Source organism: Cibotium barometz, chromosome 30 (assembly GCF_041138505.1).
Source record: "Cibotium barometz isolate CiBa-2024 chromosome 30, ASM4113850v1, whole genome shotgun sequence".
Taxonomy (NCBI): domain Eukaryota; kingdom Viridiplantae; phylum Streptophyta; class Polypodiopsida; order Cyatheales; family Cibotiaceae; genus Cibotium; species Cibotium barometz.
This window is the reverse complement of record NC_141075.1, coordinates 50,317,365-50,337,766: the sequence shown is the minus strand read 5'-3', so window position 1 is coordinate 50,337,766 and position 20,402 is coordinate 50,317,365. Positions and strand designations below refer to the sequence as shown.

The 20,402-nt window shown below is 45.1% G+C and overlaps 1 protein-coding gene and 1 long non-coding RNA gene across 2 annotated transcripts; one reads left to right on the top strand and one right to left on the bottom strand.

Annotated features, from left to right (window-relative positions):
* The first annotated feature begins 8,087 nt into the window (after window positions 1-8,087).
* Window positions 8,088-12,892, top strand: LOC147621599 (calcium-binding protein KIC-like). Its single transcript, XM_086824389.1, has 2 exons — window positions 8,088-8,376; window positions 8,486-12,892. Exons 1-2 carry the CDS (start codon window positions 8,374-8,376, stop codon window positions 8,861-8,863), a joined length of 381 nt encoding a protein of 126 aa, XP_086680515.1. The 5' UTR covers window positions 8,088-8,373; the 3' UTR covers window positions 8,864-12,892.
* Window positions 8,369-20,208, bottom strand: LOC147621598 (uncharacterized). The gene is made up of 2 exons (XR_015269852.1): window positions 14,621-20,208; window positions 8,369-14,572 (listed from the first exon to the last, which is right to left on the bottom strand). It is a non-coding gene; the product is annotated as an uncharacterized LOC147621598 (long non-coding RNA).
* Between the last annotated feature and the right edge of the window lie 194 nt (window positions 20,209-20,402).

Below are 20,402 nucleotides of genomic sequence, written 5' to 3'. Positions count from 1 at the left end.
ACACCGTCCATTATAGATTTCTCCCTCCAGCACTAGTTTAGCAATCCAAAAGCTAAGCCGGATTCCCTATCAATTATAAATTTCATTCATACAGATGGATCAGGATGAGGTTAAGAATCTAGAAAACCGCTTTTCAAGTATAAAGAGACTTCATGGTTTTCTGAAAGTGGTTTATCACCCTCCTCTTAACCTTTGGTTTTTGCCCTTTGGTTAATAGAAGCAAACCTTTGAATTTAGTTTTTTACCACTCAATTCTTCTCCCCTTCTCCCTAGGTACCACTATCACGGATCTAAATTTCTAGGCAGATAGAATTTAAATAAATTTGCAAGAATTGATGTAAATTCAAACAATTCATCAAACACCACATGATCATGATAAATATATTCAAAAATAAATAAAAATACTTAGCTCACAAAAGCTCGACTCCAAGATTGGGTGCAATCATCCTTCCTCATGTGTGTCATACATACACATAGATACGCTCGTACACATACACATGAATGAGTTAGTGAGAGAGAGAGAGAGAGAGAGAGAGAGAGAGAGAGAGAGAGAGGGACAGAGTGTCACATGTTGAAGTCTGTGAACGGGATGCCCTTTTTGAGTTTCTAGAAGATGCCATTTTGAAGCTATTTTTCCTGAAGACCTTACAGGAGGTGGGGTAGTTGAAGGTTTTCCTTTCTGTCTATGAGCTGGAGATGGAGTTGGGGGCTTTGCACTTGCTATAGCATCTCCTTAGAGATGCAGCTTCTGAGGAGGTGATGGTGACAACAAGCTCCTGCATGAGGGAGAGGAAGACTCAGACTACACTCTCTTGCAATGAGTCCCCCGTTGTGACCCCTCACCTCCCCTTGTAGGGGACAGTCCCACCAACATGCTTCACCTTCTTCATCATGACCCCACTACATTCTGTTTGCCAATGGCCCACAACATGCTTCAGTTTTGAACTTCACTCTACATGTAACTACCACACTCGTGGAAGGATAATCTTTTACCACTTGGCCTTATTAGAGTGATCATCCCATCACTCGTAGCAATGAGCCCAATGTTTCCAACTCCTCTAACAATATAACTGGAGTTTTTTGCACATGTAACTATGCCCCCCTCATGTCATTGAGGATCTTCCAAAGAAGACAAGAGATAATGCTGCGATGTGATGTGCATGCTAGCACCACTATCAAAGTACCATACTACATTAGGGGAAATTCAGGCTCCAAATGGGCCCTTTAAGGGCTTTGTCTCTCATCCTAGAATCCTAGAAAAGTGTAAAAATAATATTATTATATTGGGTTTCTCTCTTTTCTTTTTGAATCTAAATTCTCCTTATTCCATATTTTCTAAAGAGATTTAATGATTATTTTTTTTCCAATGTTCTTAAATTCTACGTAACTTCAACCATTACGAGTGAAAATTCATAAATGTGAAGAGCTAGTACTCTATAAAGCAAAAAAACAAGTATGAGGATATTTCTAACATATGTAACTATGCAACTATATTTTTGACATAAGTAAAACATGGAATTAGAAGATGTTGATTGAAAATAGTGGCATTTTTTAAAAGAACACGAATATATCTTGAAGGGAACTTAGTATTTTGAAAAGTTCTTTTTTTCAGTGCAATTAAACACGCTTAAGTTCTATTCTAGTGCATTTTCTTGAAGTTATGGTGGTTTTGATTGGGCGAGTTTTTTAAATTCAATAGCCACTCTTCTCCGAATTTCCCTCCATTCAAATCTTCAATCTCTCAAGGAAGCCTCTAAGATTTCACCTGAATCTCCTTTTTCCTCGCATTCTATTTATGCATGACGACAATGAAGAGAGATTTGGCTTTCGGGTGCTTCAAATGGAACCAAAAAGTCATATTTTTCTTCATGGATTTTCTATAATCGATTCTTTTGCTACCAAGAAGTGTTATTGCATCAAGAAGGGCATCAAGAAGTATTTCTACAGTGCTCAATGGAGGTATGGCATTAATTTTTATGTTATTTGAAATGCAAGTGTCTGAAATTAATGATATTGTTTTACTACACTGTATATTTTGGTAAAGAAAGGAGTTAGTTGCAATTTCAGTATTGTTTTGTGGTCTGTGTAGAACATCAGAGATAATTCTAAGAAGCGATGTATACATGTGGACCTGGATGATGAGTATGCTCCTCTCTATAAGAGAACAGAGGCTTCTAAGGTCAACCCTTACGTAATGCAACACGTTAGGGAATTAGGGAGAAAACATGTTGATATATGGGTGGAAGGACCAATTTACCCACTTGATCTCTAGACCCAACAACCACCTAAATTTTCAGGCCTAACTTCTTTGATCAAATATGTTTGTGAGGGCAATGTTGGCTTGCTTGGTTACACAACAAGGGTTTCTAGTGAGGTGCAAAGTGTTTGGATATCATCACAAAAGATGCGGATGATGAAGGAAGCTCAAATCAAGCAGTTAAATCCTTGACTGTCTAACAAGGAGAATGAATACAATGAGTTGGTAACTACAACTGAAGCTCGAGGTATTTGTGACAAAGTTGGATCTATAGACAAATGGATGCAGGTTTTAAGTCCGTGTTGCAAAACAAAAGGGTAACTCTTCTGCAGTGCCCTTTTAGTGCCAGAAAATCAAGGCAACAATTGAATAACAATATCCTTGAATTCGTTGGTGGAGCCTTTACACATAGTTCACTCACATGTATTCAAGCATTGTGCTAAAGAAGTGACCTTCGATCCGAATCCAAACAACAATTATGTCTTGGATGTTTGTAAATTGCAAGATGCAATGGTGAAGTTCTATGATATGTTTGTTCAAGAATGTGGTGGCACATTGAAATTTGTCCTAAAACTTGATGAAAGTGAAATTATGAAGAATTGAAAGATAGAAAGAGTAAGTTTGACATTGATGAAACATGGCATTGGATCCTTCCATAAATCTAGGTGATCCTCCTCAGTACTTCAGTGTTCAATATGGTCTACCCAAGGCATGGAGCACTCACATTGGCAAGCTCATTATGGGTTTTAGAAGGCCACCTCGCATGGTGGTGAAATCCACGAAGTCAGTGCATTGAGGCAATTACTCATGTGGTGGTGTAGGAGGATTGCAGTTAGGATGATAGACGAGAAAGAAGCCAAAGCCAACATAACACATTGAATTCGCGGGGCTTAATGCTGTGGATATCGAAAATTTGATTCTTTAATAAACTTCACAATTATAAATTAGTGGCTTGAATAAAATTACGAACTATTGAGCCTTCGTTGAATATCTTCAAATTCCTCTTCAGTGAGAAGGTTGGCTTCATAGTGAAGAGCATCCTTGTACATCATTGATAATATCTGAGCAGGAGTATGGTAGTCAACAAGATGATATTTACGCTTTGGTCAATGGTCACTCTCTATGTGTCATCTTCTTATCTTGGACAGTGCACTTACGGGCTCGTGTCTCGCGTTGTATTGATTGGTGCACGTACTTATAAAATAGGTGTTTAGCATGTGTACATATATACACCAATACATACACATTGCACATACATTTCCTTCCTTTCCCACACCTTCTGCCTCTTCTATATCCCTAACACAACCCCCTAGTTACCCTAATTAAACTAAGATGCAAGGTTGCTTAGCCACTGCCCACACCCAACCACTTTTGAGACCATATTTAAAGCAACCACTTTTGAGACCATATTTAAAGCAACGATATGTTGCTTCTTTTACCACATGATAGCTGCACTACCGAGGCTGAATACAAACCTCATGTAGACCTGCGGTCTTGAGTATTGCGTGTCCACCATGCAAACAATGAGGAATAAAAGGTACGAGCAACATAGGTGTGTCCTTCAGGAATTATATATGGTGCTTAGGCACATGCAAAGTGCCGTTTCAATGCTACCATTCCAGCCATTGTTAGATCCATTTATGATATTATTGAATCAAAATCAATACAACGTGAGAAGGGAACCCTTAACAATTGCATGTCAACCTCCTCGCATTGTAGTGATTTTACCCCAAAAACAATCTTATATCGTGCAAATTAGTACAAATTGAAAGGGGGGGGGTCATGTGCTCAATGCATTACAACGCGAGGAAGGGGTCCCTCTGATGTGACCCCACCCCTACTCGCGTTGTAATGCATTGAGAACATGAGGTGCCCCCTCCCCCTCTCGATTTGTACTAGTTTTCCATGCAAGCTACATAATATAAGATTATTTTAAGTGTGAAATCACTACAACGTGAGGAGGTTGGCACACAGTTGTTGGGGGTACTCTCCTCACATTGCAATGATTTCACACTTAAAATAATCTTATACAATGTTACTTGAGAAAAATTACTACAAATCGAAGGGGGGGCGAGGGGGCTTCATGTGCTCAATACATTACAACGCGAGGAGGGGTCCCTCTGATGTGACCCCACCTCTACTCGCGTTGTAATGCATTGAGTACATGAGGCCTCCCCCCCTCGATTTGTACTAATTTGTCGCAAGTTCCATAATATAAGATTATTTTAAGTGTGAAATCACTACAACGCGAGGAGGTTGGCACACAATTTTTGGGGTATCCTTATCGTGTTGTACTGATTTTGATTCAATATGAAGGGCATCTGGATTCATTACAATGTGAGGAGGGGGTACCTCTAATGTGACCCCACACTTCTAACATTACATTGAGTATACTATATAAAAGATGTCTCGATTCATCACAACTTGAGGAGGGGGGGAGATCATGTATAAGGCATGCTCCGTGTGTTGTGCTGGCTCAATGCATTGCAATCCATAGCTTGCAGTGCTTCACAAATCTACAGGGACCTCCGATTCATGTTGCCACGTTACCACTTGAAAACATTCAGTTTGTTAGAAATATAGAGCAACTTTTCAATATATCCTTGTAAATCAATTTTGACACATTGTTTCTTCAAATTAATTTTGATTGTCTTGCACCAATTAACTACTGTTGCAACCCTCAGCAGGGGCGTGTCGTCCCTACGGTGACCGCTGAGCCACCAGATGTAGGTTTCACTGCTGTGGGAAATGGTTACTTGATTCATACACATCCACAAGCAGAGCAATCAAACGTGACCATGATGCCAACAACAATGCGGCCACCGTCTGGCAACGATGTGATATATTATATTATAATAAGATTAGAGATACAAATAAATAGGTGAGCAACCAGATGAATTACAATAGAAAACCTAAGCCTAAACGTAAGAAGAGATACGACCAAAGCTCACCACAACGTAAAGAGGATCATTGGATGTGGTCTGATGCTTCTCTCGGTTATGGTGAACACACGGAAACTCTCAACGGCGGGGGTGGCGACTGCGGCCGACACGCTAGTGAGAAAGCAATCGAGCTATCGAGATCTACGACTGGTACACAGAAGTTGTGTTGTTCTATGTCTCCCCATGAGAAGGGTGCGTTGCTGGTGTGGGCATGGAGAATTACGTGGCCGCAGTGCTGAAGAGTGCCCTGGAAGAGCTTCTGGTGCACTACCCTTGGCCGGCCGGCCGGCTCCGTGTGAACGAGGCGGATCAAGGCTTACAGGAGGTCGCACAAGGCCGTGTGAGCATGCGATCGTTGCAGACACATGGGAGACTCCAAGGTTGTGGCTAAGGGAGGAGCACAAGACTGTGCAGGGCGCTGCTGGCAAGGCAGCCAAAGGAAAGGCGTCTAAGGCCATGTGATGTGCCATCGAAGTTTGCTAGTCGCGGTGGCCAGAATTGACTCCCGCTTGTTGCTGGACGGTATCTCTCAGAAATTAGAGCATTGCAGTATGCTGCACACACATGTCTCTCTCTCTCTCTCATGTTTATACACATACATTCATAAATGTATATTGTGTGTGTGCACGCGGCGCACGCAAGGCAAGTAAAAACACATGTTTACCCCACACACATATATGTATACATACATACATATATGTATTTATGTATATGTATGTATATATTTATGTGTATGTATTTATGTATATGTATTTATGTATATGTATGTATGTATTTATGTATATGTATTTATGTATACTCCCCTTACCCATCGTCATTTGGCAAGCCAGATACGGTAAGACCATCAAGGCACCCCTCCATGAAAGAGATGGTGAGCAAATCAAGGTAGTGACTAAGTCTTGGACTCACAGCATGCACAAATGCAATGTTAGAGATGACTTGAGAGCATGGACCACCACAAATGTCAACAAAAAATAGCCTCGTACTGCATTTAGCTATTGTGTGCTTCCATTATAAGTAAGCACAGATATTATTGTGCATCTCTCTCTCTCTCACTCTCTCTCTCTCTCATGAGAGAGAGAGAGAGAGAGAGGTAGGGAGGAAGCAAATGATCATTTAGACGAAGTCAATAAAATCCACTTTCTTTAAATACAATTATCAGCAAGGGAAATCACAATAAACATCCGGTGCACGCGTACATGAGTCACAAAACAAGTGATTACTTGGACTGACAGAAGAGAGTTAAGCTTCTGAGCTTGTCTTGGTTGTTTTAGCCTTGTGTTTCTTCTAAATCAAGGCAAAGCATGCTTGAAAATACTTGTTCGTCATCCACCATTTTTGCATTTAAGCAAGAAAGTCTTTGAGCCTGGGCCATTGTTTTAGGCTCTTTGGTGGTTACAAAAAAATGGGCATTTCAATCCAATCTTGACGCTATCATTTCCCATGGATCATGCACCATGCTTACCAGAGTAGAAAACCCAATGGAACTTGCTGGTCGAAGGGTGCTGAGGCGAGTCAGCATGAGGGCCGTCATGGCCACAGACCACCGATGGACCTTGCTGTTGGGCGAAGGGTGCCGAGGCAAGTTAGCATGAGGGCTGCCAGGGCCACAGACCCACGGATGGACCTTGTTGCTGGGCGAAGGGTGCTGAGGCGAGTCAGCATGAGGGCCGCCAGGGCCAGAGCCAAGGGTCGGTGGAAAAAAATTTCGCTACAGAGAAGGGTCGTGAGCATCATGATATCGCAAATATGAAAGGACCAAATGAGGAGACGAGGACACGGTTACGTTGTCGAGGCCATGTGCTGCTACATGGGTGGCATCGGTTAGGCTGCTGTAACCGTCGACCACGCCGAATCAAGGGATGGAGAGGGCACCAGACGGCGTCGTAGCCTTGCGAAACCCATCGAACGTTAACATCTCAGTAGTAAGATGTTTCTTTTCTCCTCGGCTAGAGGGAGGGTCGTCTTCAACAGTAGCAGGGTAGCTTGGATCGTTTGACCAACGAAAGGACCAGCAGTCGGAACACGATCACGTCTAGAAAATGGGGGGAAAGGCGTTTCGTTTCTTTCATCCACACGTGCACCCATGTCCGTCAGAACCAGAAGGCATCATAGCCTTGTGAAAGCGCTGGAGAACTCATCGAACGTTGCCATCTCAGTAGTAAGACGTTTCTTTTCTCCTGGGCTAGAGGGAGGGTCATCTTCAACAGGAGTAGGGCAGCTTGGATCGTTTGACCCAACGGAAGGACCAGCAGTCGGAACACGGCCGCTTTCTGCTTCAGCTTCATCCGCTCTCTCTCTTGTGCGTTCTCCTCTTTCTGACCTGTAGCAAGGAGCACACCACGTCCCCGTCAGAACCCAAACATCTAGAAAATAGGGGGAACTGGGGGGAAAAGCATTTCGTTTCTTTCATCCACACGCATCCACGTCCGTCAAAACCCCAACATCTTTGCACATGCCATGCAGAAGACCAACTTGTGGCATGTGTTGGGTGTGATGGCGGAGGGGTTAGAGAATGAAGAAGGGAGGGAGAGTTGGTGCTAGCGGAGGGGCTAGAGAATAAAGAAGGGAGGGAGAGTTGGCCAATAAACATTGGGTAACAGCTCTCTCTCTCTCCGCATTCAATGCCAACTTGCCAACGACTCTCTCTCCACAGTCAACGCCAACCTCCTACCAATGCCAGTAAATTTCAAACGAATGCGTCTCTCACTAGTCTTTGGGCCACCTTCATTCTTTTGTGACACGTGTCGTGAAAGAGAAAGTAAGCCCTATAAATATGGCTTAAGAAAATGTAATCACTCCGTCCTAGGCATATTCCAAAGCAATATTTTTTTACATACCGAGGGCGTGACAGCATTCTATATATATGGCTTAAGAAAATGTAATCACTCCGTCCTAGGCATATTCCAAAGGGCGTGACAGCTATTCTTTGCTTGGCTTGGTATTGACAGGGAGATGCTCTGACTAGGAAGCTGCTGAGAACGTACGTGAGAGCATGCCGGGCAGCTTCCATTCCATGCTTGCACGTACCTACCACCACCGGCAAGGGCGGCTTCGTCTTCACACGGCCCGTGAGCCCTCACCTTCCTTGGACTGCAGCTGCAAGGCAGCATCATTGATCCATCTCCCCCTGTTGTGATATAAGTGGAGCTTCCTGCTCCCGAACTCTACAGAATGGTTCTGCTCACACCTTCTTAATCACCTTCTTCCTGCTGCAAGTAAGTAGCCTCTTTCAATTTCATAGCTATCAAACCAAACCATGATGAATTCTGAAGTGGTTTTCGAGGACTTCCTGCCCTTGATGGCGGAAAGGCTGGGCGGACAAGGCCTTATGCAGGAGCTGGCTAAGGGCTTCCAGCTGCTGGCTGACCCGGCCACTCAAACCATCACCCTGTCCAGCCTCAGGCACAACGCCGTGAGACTGGGCCTCCCGCCCATGAACGACCGTGAGCTCCAGGACATGATCAGGCTGGGCGACACGGGTGGCCGCGGTGAGCTAGATCTCGAGCAGTTTTGTGTGGCCATGATCCGGACCAGCCCTGCCCTCATGGAGCAAGCGCTGGAGATCATCCTCCAGGATGCCTTCTCTGATCAGGATGCGGACGGCGATATGGAAGAAGAAGAAACAGCCTGGCGATCACAGCAAAGCACATCTTCTCTGTAGCCTGCCTATTCAACAACGGGGTTTGGGACTCTTCCTATCCCCATTACTGCTGTGGTGTACATTTCGCCTAAATAACATTTTATTTCATTCTGTTTATTTCTTGATATGCTACGAGAAAGATATTTTTTGTTTTTTCATCAATTCAGACTTGAGTTGTGCCCCCTCTTGTTTCCATTTTTGGGAGAAGGGGAAAGGTATCAGGATGTTGTTTGTGTGGCAGCGTGGTGAAGAGCCTTCCATGAGTGAACCACAATTTCCTAGAGGCAGAAACAAAAAGAAAAAAAAACGAGTCTTGGGTTCGTTTGAAAAAATGTCATAAAATTTTCTAAGTTTTTGAAATTTGAAGAAATTTCAAGTGACGAAGTGAAAGCCTTTAGTATAGTTCTTTTTTACTTTGAAAATAGTAAGAAAAATAAGGTTTGGTTTATAATCAGCAATATATACACTTTTTTCAGCGATAAATCTGTGAATTTGTTAATGTTCTTGTAATAAATAAACAATAAAAATTTAATTGTTACTAAAAATACTCAAGTTTACATTATTCAAAAATAAGTACTCTTATTCATTTCTGGGTCTTTCTCATTCAAAACTTCTGACATATGGGCATGATGTACTGCCACAAACCCAGCGTATGTCAATTGATTAACCGGGTATCTCACCCAAGTTGATCTCCGTGGCATGACATTTTGCGAGTTGTTTTCCGGACTCGCATCTAACCCCATTTCATGCTCAAAATCTGCTGTACCAGAAGTTACATTTGGACTACGAAACACATCCATACGGGGCTGAATATTGGTGCTCCCATTTCCATGTGACTGGAGCTGATGCAGTGTCACCAAAGTCAGTAATTTGGAGCTGATTTACAGCAGTAAGATTAGCCATACTTCGTGCAATTGTCACCGTGCCTGGTTGCCTCGCATTGCTTCGCAACCTACCTGACCATGGGCTAGCATTTCTGACATGTGTAACTTCACTTCCGTTAGCGGATGATTTGCTCGGATGTGGCTGTCCATAAACCTGTGTGTCAGCCATATCAACATCAGTGTCCCAAGTTAAATGCTTTGGCTTGTGCCAGGTACTAAGATCATCGAAGACTACATCGCGGCTAATGTGTAGCTCTCTTGTTGTCAGATTGCAACACTTGTAGCCTTTTGATTCCAATGCATACCTGAAAAATATGCATTTCTCAACCTTGGGGTCTAGCTTCTTTCGTTTCTCATCCGGATTATGCGCATAGCAAATGCAACCAAACACCTTAAAGTGAGCGACATCCAGTTTATTGCCCGTAAACACCTCCTCAGCGACTTATCATGCACTGTGGTAGGCATCCGATTCATAATATAGATTGCGCATTGTATGGCCTCTACCCAATAGTATCTAGGCATGTGCTTTTCATTCAACAAGGCTCCTTCGCTATACTCCTGTTCTTCCTCTCTACAACACCATTTTGCTGTGGGGTGTGAGCACATGAGACCTGCCCATTCAAGTATGTAGTAAACTCTCTTGACATGTATTCTCCCTCTCCATCCGAATGGATGGTACCAATGTATTGACTGGTTTCACGCTCTACCATTGCCTGTAATTGCTGAAATTTGCCGAACACTTCAGACTTCTCTCGCAGGAGAGAGGCCCATGTCTTCCTTGAGAAATCATGAATGAAAGACCCATAATATTTCAGCCCAATCATGCTCGGTTGAGACGCTGTCCATACATCCGAATGCACCTACTCAAGTATTCAGTGAGCTCTTTGACTTTCAACCGGAAGTGTTTGTGTGATTGCTTCGCAAACTGACATGCACTGCACACACATGGCGGCTCCACTACACGGAATTTCGGCACTCCGGTGACAAACCCCAACGTCGGCAATGACTTAAGCCGTTGATAGTTCATATGCCCAATCCGTTTATGCCACATTAGGTCTGAAATTTCAGCATGCATATAAGCAAATTTGTTTGCTTTATGCGTGGCAAAATCGCATTCAACTTCAATGACCATTGATAGTTCATATGCCCAATCCCTTTATGCCACATTTCTAGGTCTGAAATTTCAGCATGCACATAAGCAAATTTGTCCGCCTTTATGCTTGGCATAATCGCATTCAACTTATTGAACATCCTTCCGACCTTTTGTCCTTGTGCCACTATGCGCATGTTTATGGCACATATCCAATACATACACCCATGCTTATTGAAGCGGACTTCCAAGTCACGCTCAGTCATTTGGCCAACTGACACAAGATTTTTCATAATGCTTGGAACATACATGACATCTCCAAGCGTCTGACTCTTTGCCATGCATTGATTCGATGGGTACATCCCATGTATGTGTAACGGCATGCTTAGTGTCATCTCCTCTGTATACATATGATGCATGCTTGACTGGCTTAAGGTCTTTCAACCATTCCACAAGCGCTGTCATATGATTTGATGCACTGGAATCAACATACCACTCTTCACCTATAGTATGTATTGTACCCATTACATGTTCCATTGCAAGCAATTCACCGGCATGAGACTCATTATTCGTGGCATAGTTTCCTTGAGGTAAATTTCCGGATCGTATGTCCGCTTGTTTCTTGCAACACTCATACGCATAGTGACTGGCAATACCACACTAATTGCACAATCTGGGTTTCCTAGCTTGTTGGCTGGCCACCATGGCCTCTTGCAACCCCCCCGCCGCGAGCATTACAGCCTCGAAAAGGCTGATTTCGGGGTTGATTTTGCTGCTGATTTCCAGCTTGCTGCTGCCAATTTTCATGGCCTACACCTTGGCCTCGTACATTATTTGGCCTCTTCCTTTGTTATTGCTGGTTGCCAAAGCATGCTCTTGCTTCACTGTTGAAGCACCAATCCTGCTTGCAAGCACACCTTCCTTGACCAAGCGCATCTCTTCACATATCATGAGCGGAACCAAGTCATTGAACCAGGGTATGTTCTCCCGTACGGAGATACTCGTAATGAAAGACTGATACTCTTTCCCAAGTTCGTGCAAGCAGGCTGCAACCACATTGTCATCATCTACAACCACACCAATGCTACCAAACTGGTCAATGATACTGCAGATCTTCAACACATAGTCCTGAATTCTTGTGCTTTTGCGCTTGACATCATGTAACTCCTGTTTTACCCGTAGCTTACAAGCCTTTTTGCTCGTAAGCTACAGTTAGGATCTTCAACACACAGTCCTGAATGCTTGTGCTTTTGCGCTCGACATCATGCAACTCTTGTTTTAACTGTAGCTTACGAGCCTTTTTGCTCGTTTCAAAGAGCTTTCCGATTGCATCCCATGCATCCTTCGCTTGTTGGAAATTATTTCATCCCCAGATGGACTTTCCCATGCACATTCATGCTTGTATGTGGCTCCATATGAAGCCCTGCATATGCATCTAGGCACTGCATATTTTTTTGCCTATTTTTAGACATTATTTTAGATTTTTTATGCATTGTCGGCCAGTCTTCTGATTTGCTACTGGCCGACCAGCTCCTCTCCCACCTATATAAAGGTGGCTAGGCTTAGCATCATTATCATCTCTCTTTTCAGCTTCTGCAGTGATAGGCAGCATCTAGGGGACCTCCCTCATGCTGCTCCACGTGATGTACTACTTTATTGGTGATATTCAGCAGTGATCTTCTCTTCTCTTTATGCTTGCTGTCCATATACAGTGTTGTACAGTTCTTGCAGCATTTCTTTGTGGGTATCTTAGCATAATACCCATTCTTACATCGCCATGTCTTTATCTTGGATGTGCTCAAGAATGCTGTCCTCTATGGTGGACATATAGTGAATCGCCTGGCAGGTCTTCTTGACCCATGCACACACTACGGTGTCAGTCTCACTGGGCTTGCCGGCCGTGCCTCAGTACATCTACAATATCCCACAAATCCTTGCCAAAAAGATATTTTTTAATGCAAAATTTCCAAGTTGGGTAGTTATTCTTCCCGAGCTTCTCACCAGTAGCCGACACACTCACTGACGATTCGTTCACCATGTCTCAATGCGCAATGCCTGCATACAAAAAAAAGAAAAGAACAATGTCCCCTCAAAATTGATGTAATCCGCTACTCAAATCAGCATACACAATGTGCCAAGTAAGCCCAAATTTGCTGCACAAATTCCCTGTACACTCATCAGTCTATAAAGCATGTGCCAAACACTGCCTATTTTAGGCATAAAGCATGTAAAACCTGCTTTTATCAAAACATCCCGCCTATCTATTTTCTAGCACGGATAGAATGCAAGCCAAGTGTCCAACACGGACTCACATGCAACTTTCCAATGAGCAATGCTTGCTCAAACCGCTTCACACGGCATATTATGCATAAACCTAGCGTTTTTCTCACCAAAGCAAACCCACAAGGGAAGCATCCAAATCTACATTTTCACCACAATGTATTGTTGTACATGTATTCACAGCATTACCGGCATCACAAACGACATCCATGGCATGACAATCAGCTTCCCAAGCATCCAACACTATGCCCACATATGAAGCAGTCTGCCTTCAAGATCAAGCTTTGGGCTGAAGATGTCCAGGGCAAGAATGTACTCACTAATTTCTGGGGGTCTGGAAGAGGCCGAAATGTTTCAAGAGCGAGTTCCCACACTCCAAGGCTTCTTCTCCACCTTGTCCAGCAGCTCCACTGCTGCTGCTGCACTGTTACTATGACCTGTAACTCTTCACTGTTTTTTGCTGCTCAATGACTGAGAGCACTCTTGCACAAAACTCAACACACCCACAAGCCTGCAAGGGGCTCTGATACCATGTCAAAGATTTGACAGGTATCACACATCTACACACACAACAATACACGTGAGAGAGGAGAAAGGGAGCTTCTTAGGCTCTTCTTTCTTATCTTTTTCTTAAGGTGCGTTATACACAAAATCTCTAAGTGTGCCTTATATACGCAGGCACTAAAAATACACTACATCTAATGTGCCGGTAGTGATAAGCTGCGTGTCCCGCTTATATTGGCGTATGGTGTGCTCTGCCTATCCATGCTGAGCTGGCAGATAGAGACGTGTGTCTCCGTACATCTCAACAAGCTTAAGCAAAAGGAGTTATCCGATGCCAACCAAGCCCTCACCACATAAATACAAGCCCTCACCACATAAATACAAGCACACCCCTTGAGCAGTTGTTGCTGGAGTCCTAGAAGTAAGAGGTCCTAGAAGAAAGATCCCACAACAGATAGCTACAGATCCAGGTGGAGGGCCTCACCAAACAGCACAAACTCGAGGTTGTTGAGTTGCAGGCAGCAAAGGCACATACACAGATGCTCAATGTGCAGGCGAAGCTCACAAATGAGGAAGATAGTTGTCGTGCCTTGGAAAAAAGACTAGAAGAAAAGAAGGAGCTGCATGTTAGAATTAGTGCATCTCAGTGTTTCTAGGCAAAGCCTATTTTATGGCATTTTATGTATTTTCCCCTGAGTCGATGGTTTGTGTAACACGTGGAAGCTCTAGGGGTATTCTTTCAGCCCTAAACACCACTGTAAACAATCTGATGCAAAATGCAGACATGAAGAGAGAGTAGAGAGAGAGAGAGATGCTGGAAATTCAGTATATTCATATAGTACAAAAAGGTACTCCTAATCTACAGCCCTTGGTTGCCTTCATAAAAAGGTGGGAAACACCCAAAATCTGGTCCTAATGCTGGACCCTAAGGACCCATTCCATAAAGGAATGAATACCTAAAACAATGAGCACCTTATGCCTTATATAGGCTCTTGACCCAAGGAAGAGCTGGCCGACTACCTTATGCCTTATATAGGCTCTTGACCCAAGGAAGAGCTGGCCGACTGCTATCGGACCAGGCGACTGGCTTTGGACCCCAATAAATCCCTGGTCGGGCTGCGCCTTTCGATATCTTGCTCTGTAATGATGCGCTTGCAGCCGACACTGTTCTGGTACAGCCGACAGACTCTCTTGCAGCCGACAGTACCCCCTTCAAGTCCTCCAAGTCCTCGAAGTCCAACCTACTGCTTTCATCTGCACCTTTTGTGCTCCAGGTTCTGGTTCTTATACTCTTTTTCTGGTTGCCTCTTCTAGACCAGCATCTGAGAATGTCCATGGCATGCTATGCACATGACATCCCCCTCTGCTAAACTTGTTGACGGGCTTCCAACCTGCTCTTGGATGATTGTCATCATCCCATCCTTTTTCCGAACTCCCTCTGTCATCCATCCATCCTTGGCAAACCCTTTTTTCTGAAAACCCGGCCTATTCTCCAAAACCACTTTGACTCTGAATAAGATCTATGCATCTGCTCCCTCCAGTCCCCAATCCATTCTTGCCCTGACTCTAAACACCGTCTTGGTCTTCATTCTTGAGAAATGAGTCTGGCACTCTCACATCACCCCTTGGAGGATAATCCTCCCTTGAAACCGTTGCCCGAGAACCTATCTGGCTCACAGGATTGCCATCCCCTTTGGCTTTGTGGAACACCACCAACATACCTCCTAGGAGCTCTTCCCAATTCTGTGTTCCTTGCCTTGGGCTTCGTCTTCGTGTGCTTTCCTGTGCCTTGGACCTGTACACCATCATATGGCACTGATTCAGTGTTTAGCTTTGCTGAGCCTGATGCTCTGATACCAATGTAACACACGGAAGCTCTTGGGGGTCTTCTTTCAGCCCTAAACACCATTGGAAACAATCTGATGCACAACGCAGACATGAAGAGAGAGTAGAGAGAGAGAGATATGCTGGAAATTCAGTATATTCATATAGTACAAAAAGATACTCCTAATCTACAGCCCTTGGCTGCCTTCATAAAAAGGTGGGAAACACCCAAAATTTGGTCCTAATGCTGGACCCTAAGGACCCATTCCATAAAGGACTCAATACCTAAAACAATGAGCACCTTATGCCTTATATAGGCTCTTGACCCAAGGAAGAGCTGGCCGATTGCTATCGGACCAGCCGACTGGCTTTGGACCCCAATAAATCCCTTGTTGGGCTGCGCCTTTTGGATATCTTGCTCTGTAATGATGCGCTTGCAGCTGACACTGTTCTGGTACAGTTGACAAACTCTCTAGTATCCCCTCCAAGTCCTCCAAGTCCAACCTACTGCTTTCATCTGCACCTTGTGCTCGAGGTTCCGATTCTTATACTCTTTTTTTGGTTGCCTCTTCTAGACCAACATCTGAGAACGTCCATGGCATGCTATGCACATGACATCCCCCTCTGCTAAACGTGATGACGGGCTTCCAACCTGCTCTTGGATGATTGTCATCATCCCATCCTTTTCCCGAACTCCCTCTGTCATCCATCCATCCTTGGTAAACCCTTTTTTCTGAAAATCCGGCCCGTTCTCCAAAACCACTCTGACTCTAAATAAGATCTATGCATATGTTCCCTCCAGTCCCCAATCCATTCTTGACCTGACTCTGAACACCGTCTTGGTCTTCATTCCTGAGAAATGAGTCTGGCACTCTCACATCACCCCTTGGAGGATAATCCTCCCTTGGGACCGTTGCCCGAGAACCTATCTGGCTCAGAGGATTGATCCCCTCTAGCTTTGTGGAACACCACCAACAAACCTCCTGGGAGCTCTTCCCGATTTTGTGTTCCTTGCCTTGGGCTTGGTCTCCGTGTACTTTCCTGTACCTTGGACTTGTGCACCATCATATGGGACTGATTCAGTGTTTAGCTTTGCTGAGCCTGATGCTCTGATACCAATGTAACATGCGGAAGGTCTTCTTTCAGCCCTCGAAACAATCTGATGCAAAATGCAGACATGAAGAGAGAGTAGAGAGAGAGAGAGATGCTGGAAATTCAGTATATTCATATAGTACAAAAAGCCTAATCTACAGCCCTTGGCTGCCTTCATAAAAAGGTGGGAAACACCCAAAATCTGGTCCTAATGCTGGACCCTAAGGACCCATTCCATAAAGGAATGAGTACCTAAAACAAAGAGCACCTTATGCCTTATATAGGCTCTTGACCCAAGGAAGAACTGGCCGACTGCTATCGGACCACCCGACTGGCTTTGGACCCCAATAAATCCCTGGTCGGGCTGCGCCTTTTGGATATCTTGCTCTGTAATGATGCGCTTGCAGCTGACACTGTTCTGGTACAGCCGACAGGACTCTCTTGCAGCTGATAGTACCCCCTTCAAGTCCTCCAAGTCCAACCTACCGCTTTCATTTGCACCTTGTGCTCCAGGTTTTGGTTCTTATACTCTTTTTCTGGCTGCCTCTTCAGGACCAGCATCTGAGAATGTGCATGGCATGCTATGCACATGACAGTTTGACTCCCCGCCCACCAGTCGGATAGTCCATGGCTGGATGGCTCTTCTGGACCAGCATCTGAGAATGTGCATGGCATGCTATGCACATGACAGTTTGACCCCCCGCCCACCGGTCGGATAGTCCATGGCTGGATGGTCCGTCGGGCTGACTCCTCACCGGTCAAATGGTCCGCCAAAGTTGGACTGTTGCTCTGCTCGGACACCAGTCGAATCACGCACCCGTGATGCTATTCAGATTCGGGTAGCAATGCATGGTCTGGAGGGCAAACTTTAACACATAATCCGTGACATTACTTGGTTTCCTGCCCTTCCATTGCAATTGCCTTCATGAACACATCAATGTCAGGGTCTGGCTTTATTCCAGCTGCTTACAGGAAGCATGGCCTCGCCAAGGCCACGCTACCCAAACCTCTGACTTCGGAGTCAGACTGGCCTTCTTGGCTTCTCCAATTCCGAATGTGGACTGCCCCCATGTCGTCGACGTTAACTGTGATAGGATCAGATCCTTGGATCTGCTTCAGGGAACGGAGCAGCACTGAATCTAAACAAACAGAGATGGAAGGCAGATTAATCTGCTTGGTCTGTCTACCCATCCAATTACATCAAGCTATCTGGACTTTGGTCGCATGCTGGTTCATCCAATTTCTGGTTAGACCTCTGACTCCGCTCTATCCGGCTCAGTCGGTTTGCCTTTCTCAGCCTGACTGTCTGCCCCAACTTTTCAGAAGATCTGTCGTGTTGATCAAAGAAGTTGCTAGCAGTTCGTGTAATCTCCCCACCAAAGTGGGTGGACAGATAACAAGCTGGCTACAGGGAATTTGATCAAAGTGCTAGGATATGTGAGAAAACAGTATTTTTCCCAGCCCTAAAAAAGGTATTTTTCTGGGTATTTTATGATTTATTTGGGGTTTTTTGTCTTGGCTGCTGGCCTGCACCTTTTAGGCTGACCGACCTGCACCCCCCCCCCCCCCTCAGTATATATAGCCTTGCCTATCTTTCATCATTCATGTACCACTTCATTGTTATATCCAGTACCATATGGTCACTACTTGGGACAGCAGCCCCCTCTGCTACAGGCCACCGTGGGACAGCAGCCCTCTCTGCTATCAGCGTTTCACTTCAGCATATATCAGCGTTTTACATCAGCCTGTCATCTGCATTTACCTCAGGCTTACATCTACGTTTACATCAGGTGAACATCAGCGTTTACTTCAGCACACCATCTGAGCCTACATCAGCGATTCATCATCAGGCTTACATCTGCGTTTTACATCAGCAGACATCAGCGCTTACATCAGCACCTCATCTACTGACATTTGTGTTACACATCAGCCTGTCATCAGGCTTACATCGGCGTTTACATCTGGGCTGACATCAGCCTGTCTTCAGCGCTTACATCTGGGCTGACATCAGTGTTTTTCTTCAGGCTTACATGAGCACTTACATCAGCGCTCACATCAGTGCTTACATCAGCATATCATCTGCGTTTTACCATTGCCTATGGGACAGCAGCCCCCTCTGCTATACATGGAGCATATCAGCGCTTTTGCCTCAGCTCTCACCATCGGGACAACAGCCCACTCTCTGCTACATTGGGATGGCAGCCCTCTCTACCTAGCTTCACCATCGACATCATATCAGGTATGCAGCACCCGTGTCACCAGAGCTTGCACCACTCGGGACGGCAGCCCTCTCTCTGCTCCTTTTCACATCAGGTACGCAGCACCCATGCCACCAGAGCTTGCACCACTCGGGACGGAAGCCCTCTCTGCTCCTCACCACCCTTCAGGTACACATCACCCTTGTCAGCAGAGCCTGCACCATTCAAGTACGTAGCACCGTGTCACCAGAGCTTGCACCACTCGGGACAGCAGCCCTCTCTGCTCTTCAGCACCCTTGTCATCAGAGCCTGCACCCTTCAGGTACGCAGCACCCGTGTCACCAGAGCTTGCACCTTCAGGTCTTGCAGCACCCTTGTCATCAGAGCTCGCACCACCACCACCACCACCACCACTCGGGACGGCAGCCCTCTCTGCTCTTCATCTACCACCTCACGTACAGCAACACCCTTGTCATCAGAGCCTGCATCACCTCATCTTCCGCTGCCACTACCACCTCGGAGTGCCTTTGCTTCCACCGACGCGAGCCTTCAACACCGACCACCACTCGGAGTGCTTTGCCTCACACCGACATGAGCCTTCGTCATCGACTGTGCTTCAGCTCTGACATCATCTCTGCTTCTGCATTGGTCTTTCTACTCAAAGTCACCTCACACCTGAGGGAGGGCTCTTGTACATATTTGCACTCACCCTTATATATATATTCGCTCACATATTTCATGCTATGTGGTTTTGCTCTGATCTCTCATACATCTGGTCCTTTGTCCTTTTGCCCTCACATATATTGATCACAGAATCCGATCAAAGGACTGCCACACTGTGCAGAATGCTTGACATGGCCAGCTGGGTCTTGGCAAACACTTTGGTTTTGGAAACAACACCACCAGAACCCTCAGATTAGTGGCGATTCAAAACTCCACGGACCGCAAATGCCGGGAATAGAGGGCTTCGCACCCACCTCAACCACCGGCAAGACAGAAACCACCTTCGCAAAACGACCTCCTCACAGAGCAAGTGAGACAAGCTAAGACTCAAGCGAGGAGCCTTGTGCGATTGAGGGAACATGAAAATGAAAGCGATAGCTTCACAATAGGAGGTTCTTGACATCGTGGGTCGCCAAATGTGTTATGGCCTGAGCCCTAACAGGGAACTATGTGCAAAGAAAGGGAAAAACACAAAAAGAAAAGAAAGAAGAGAGAGATTTCCATTCAAGCTTCTTGCTCACAGAATCCATTCGTGAATGCCCACAAAAAAAAAACATAAGGTAGCTGTAAGTTATGGCCATTAAGGGTAGGTGAAGGGTAGCTGCAGTTAAGGGTAGGTGAAGGGTAATGGCGGTTGAGGGTGTTTCACATGGAGTGCACGCACTTCACGGGCTAACACATGCGAACAACAAAGAAGAAGATGAGCAAAGAAGGTGGGATGAGGAGACTGATGTAGTAATTTAGGATGGTTCGGATGAAGGAACAGTTGAAACCATATCCACTGAGTCAAACCAAGAACAAGAGTTGACAAGAAAAGATGAGGAAGTAGCATGGGAAGAAACCGAGTGAATTGAAGAGTCCTAGACACCGAGAGGAGTGAGCGAATACCCAAATGCCTAAAAGGAGATTGAAAAGTTTGAGGTCGCACAAGATTTGATTCTCTCTCTCTCTCCCTCCCTCCCTCT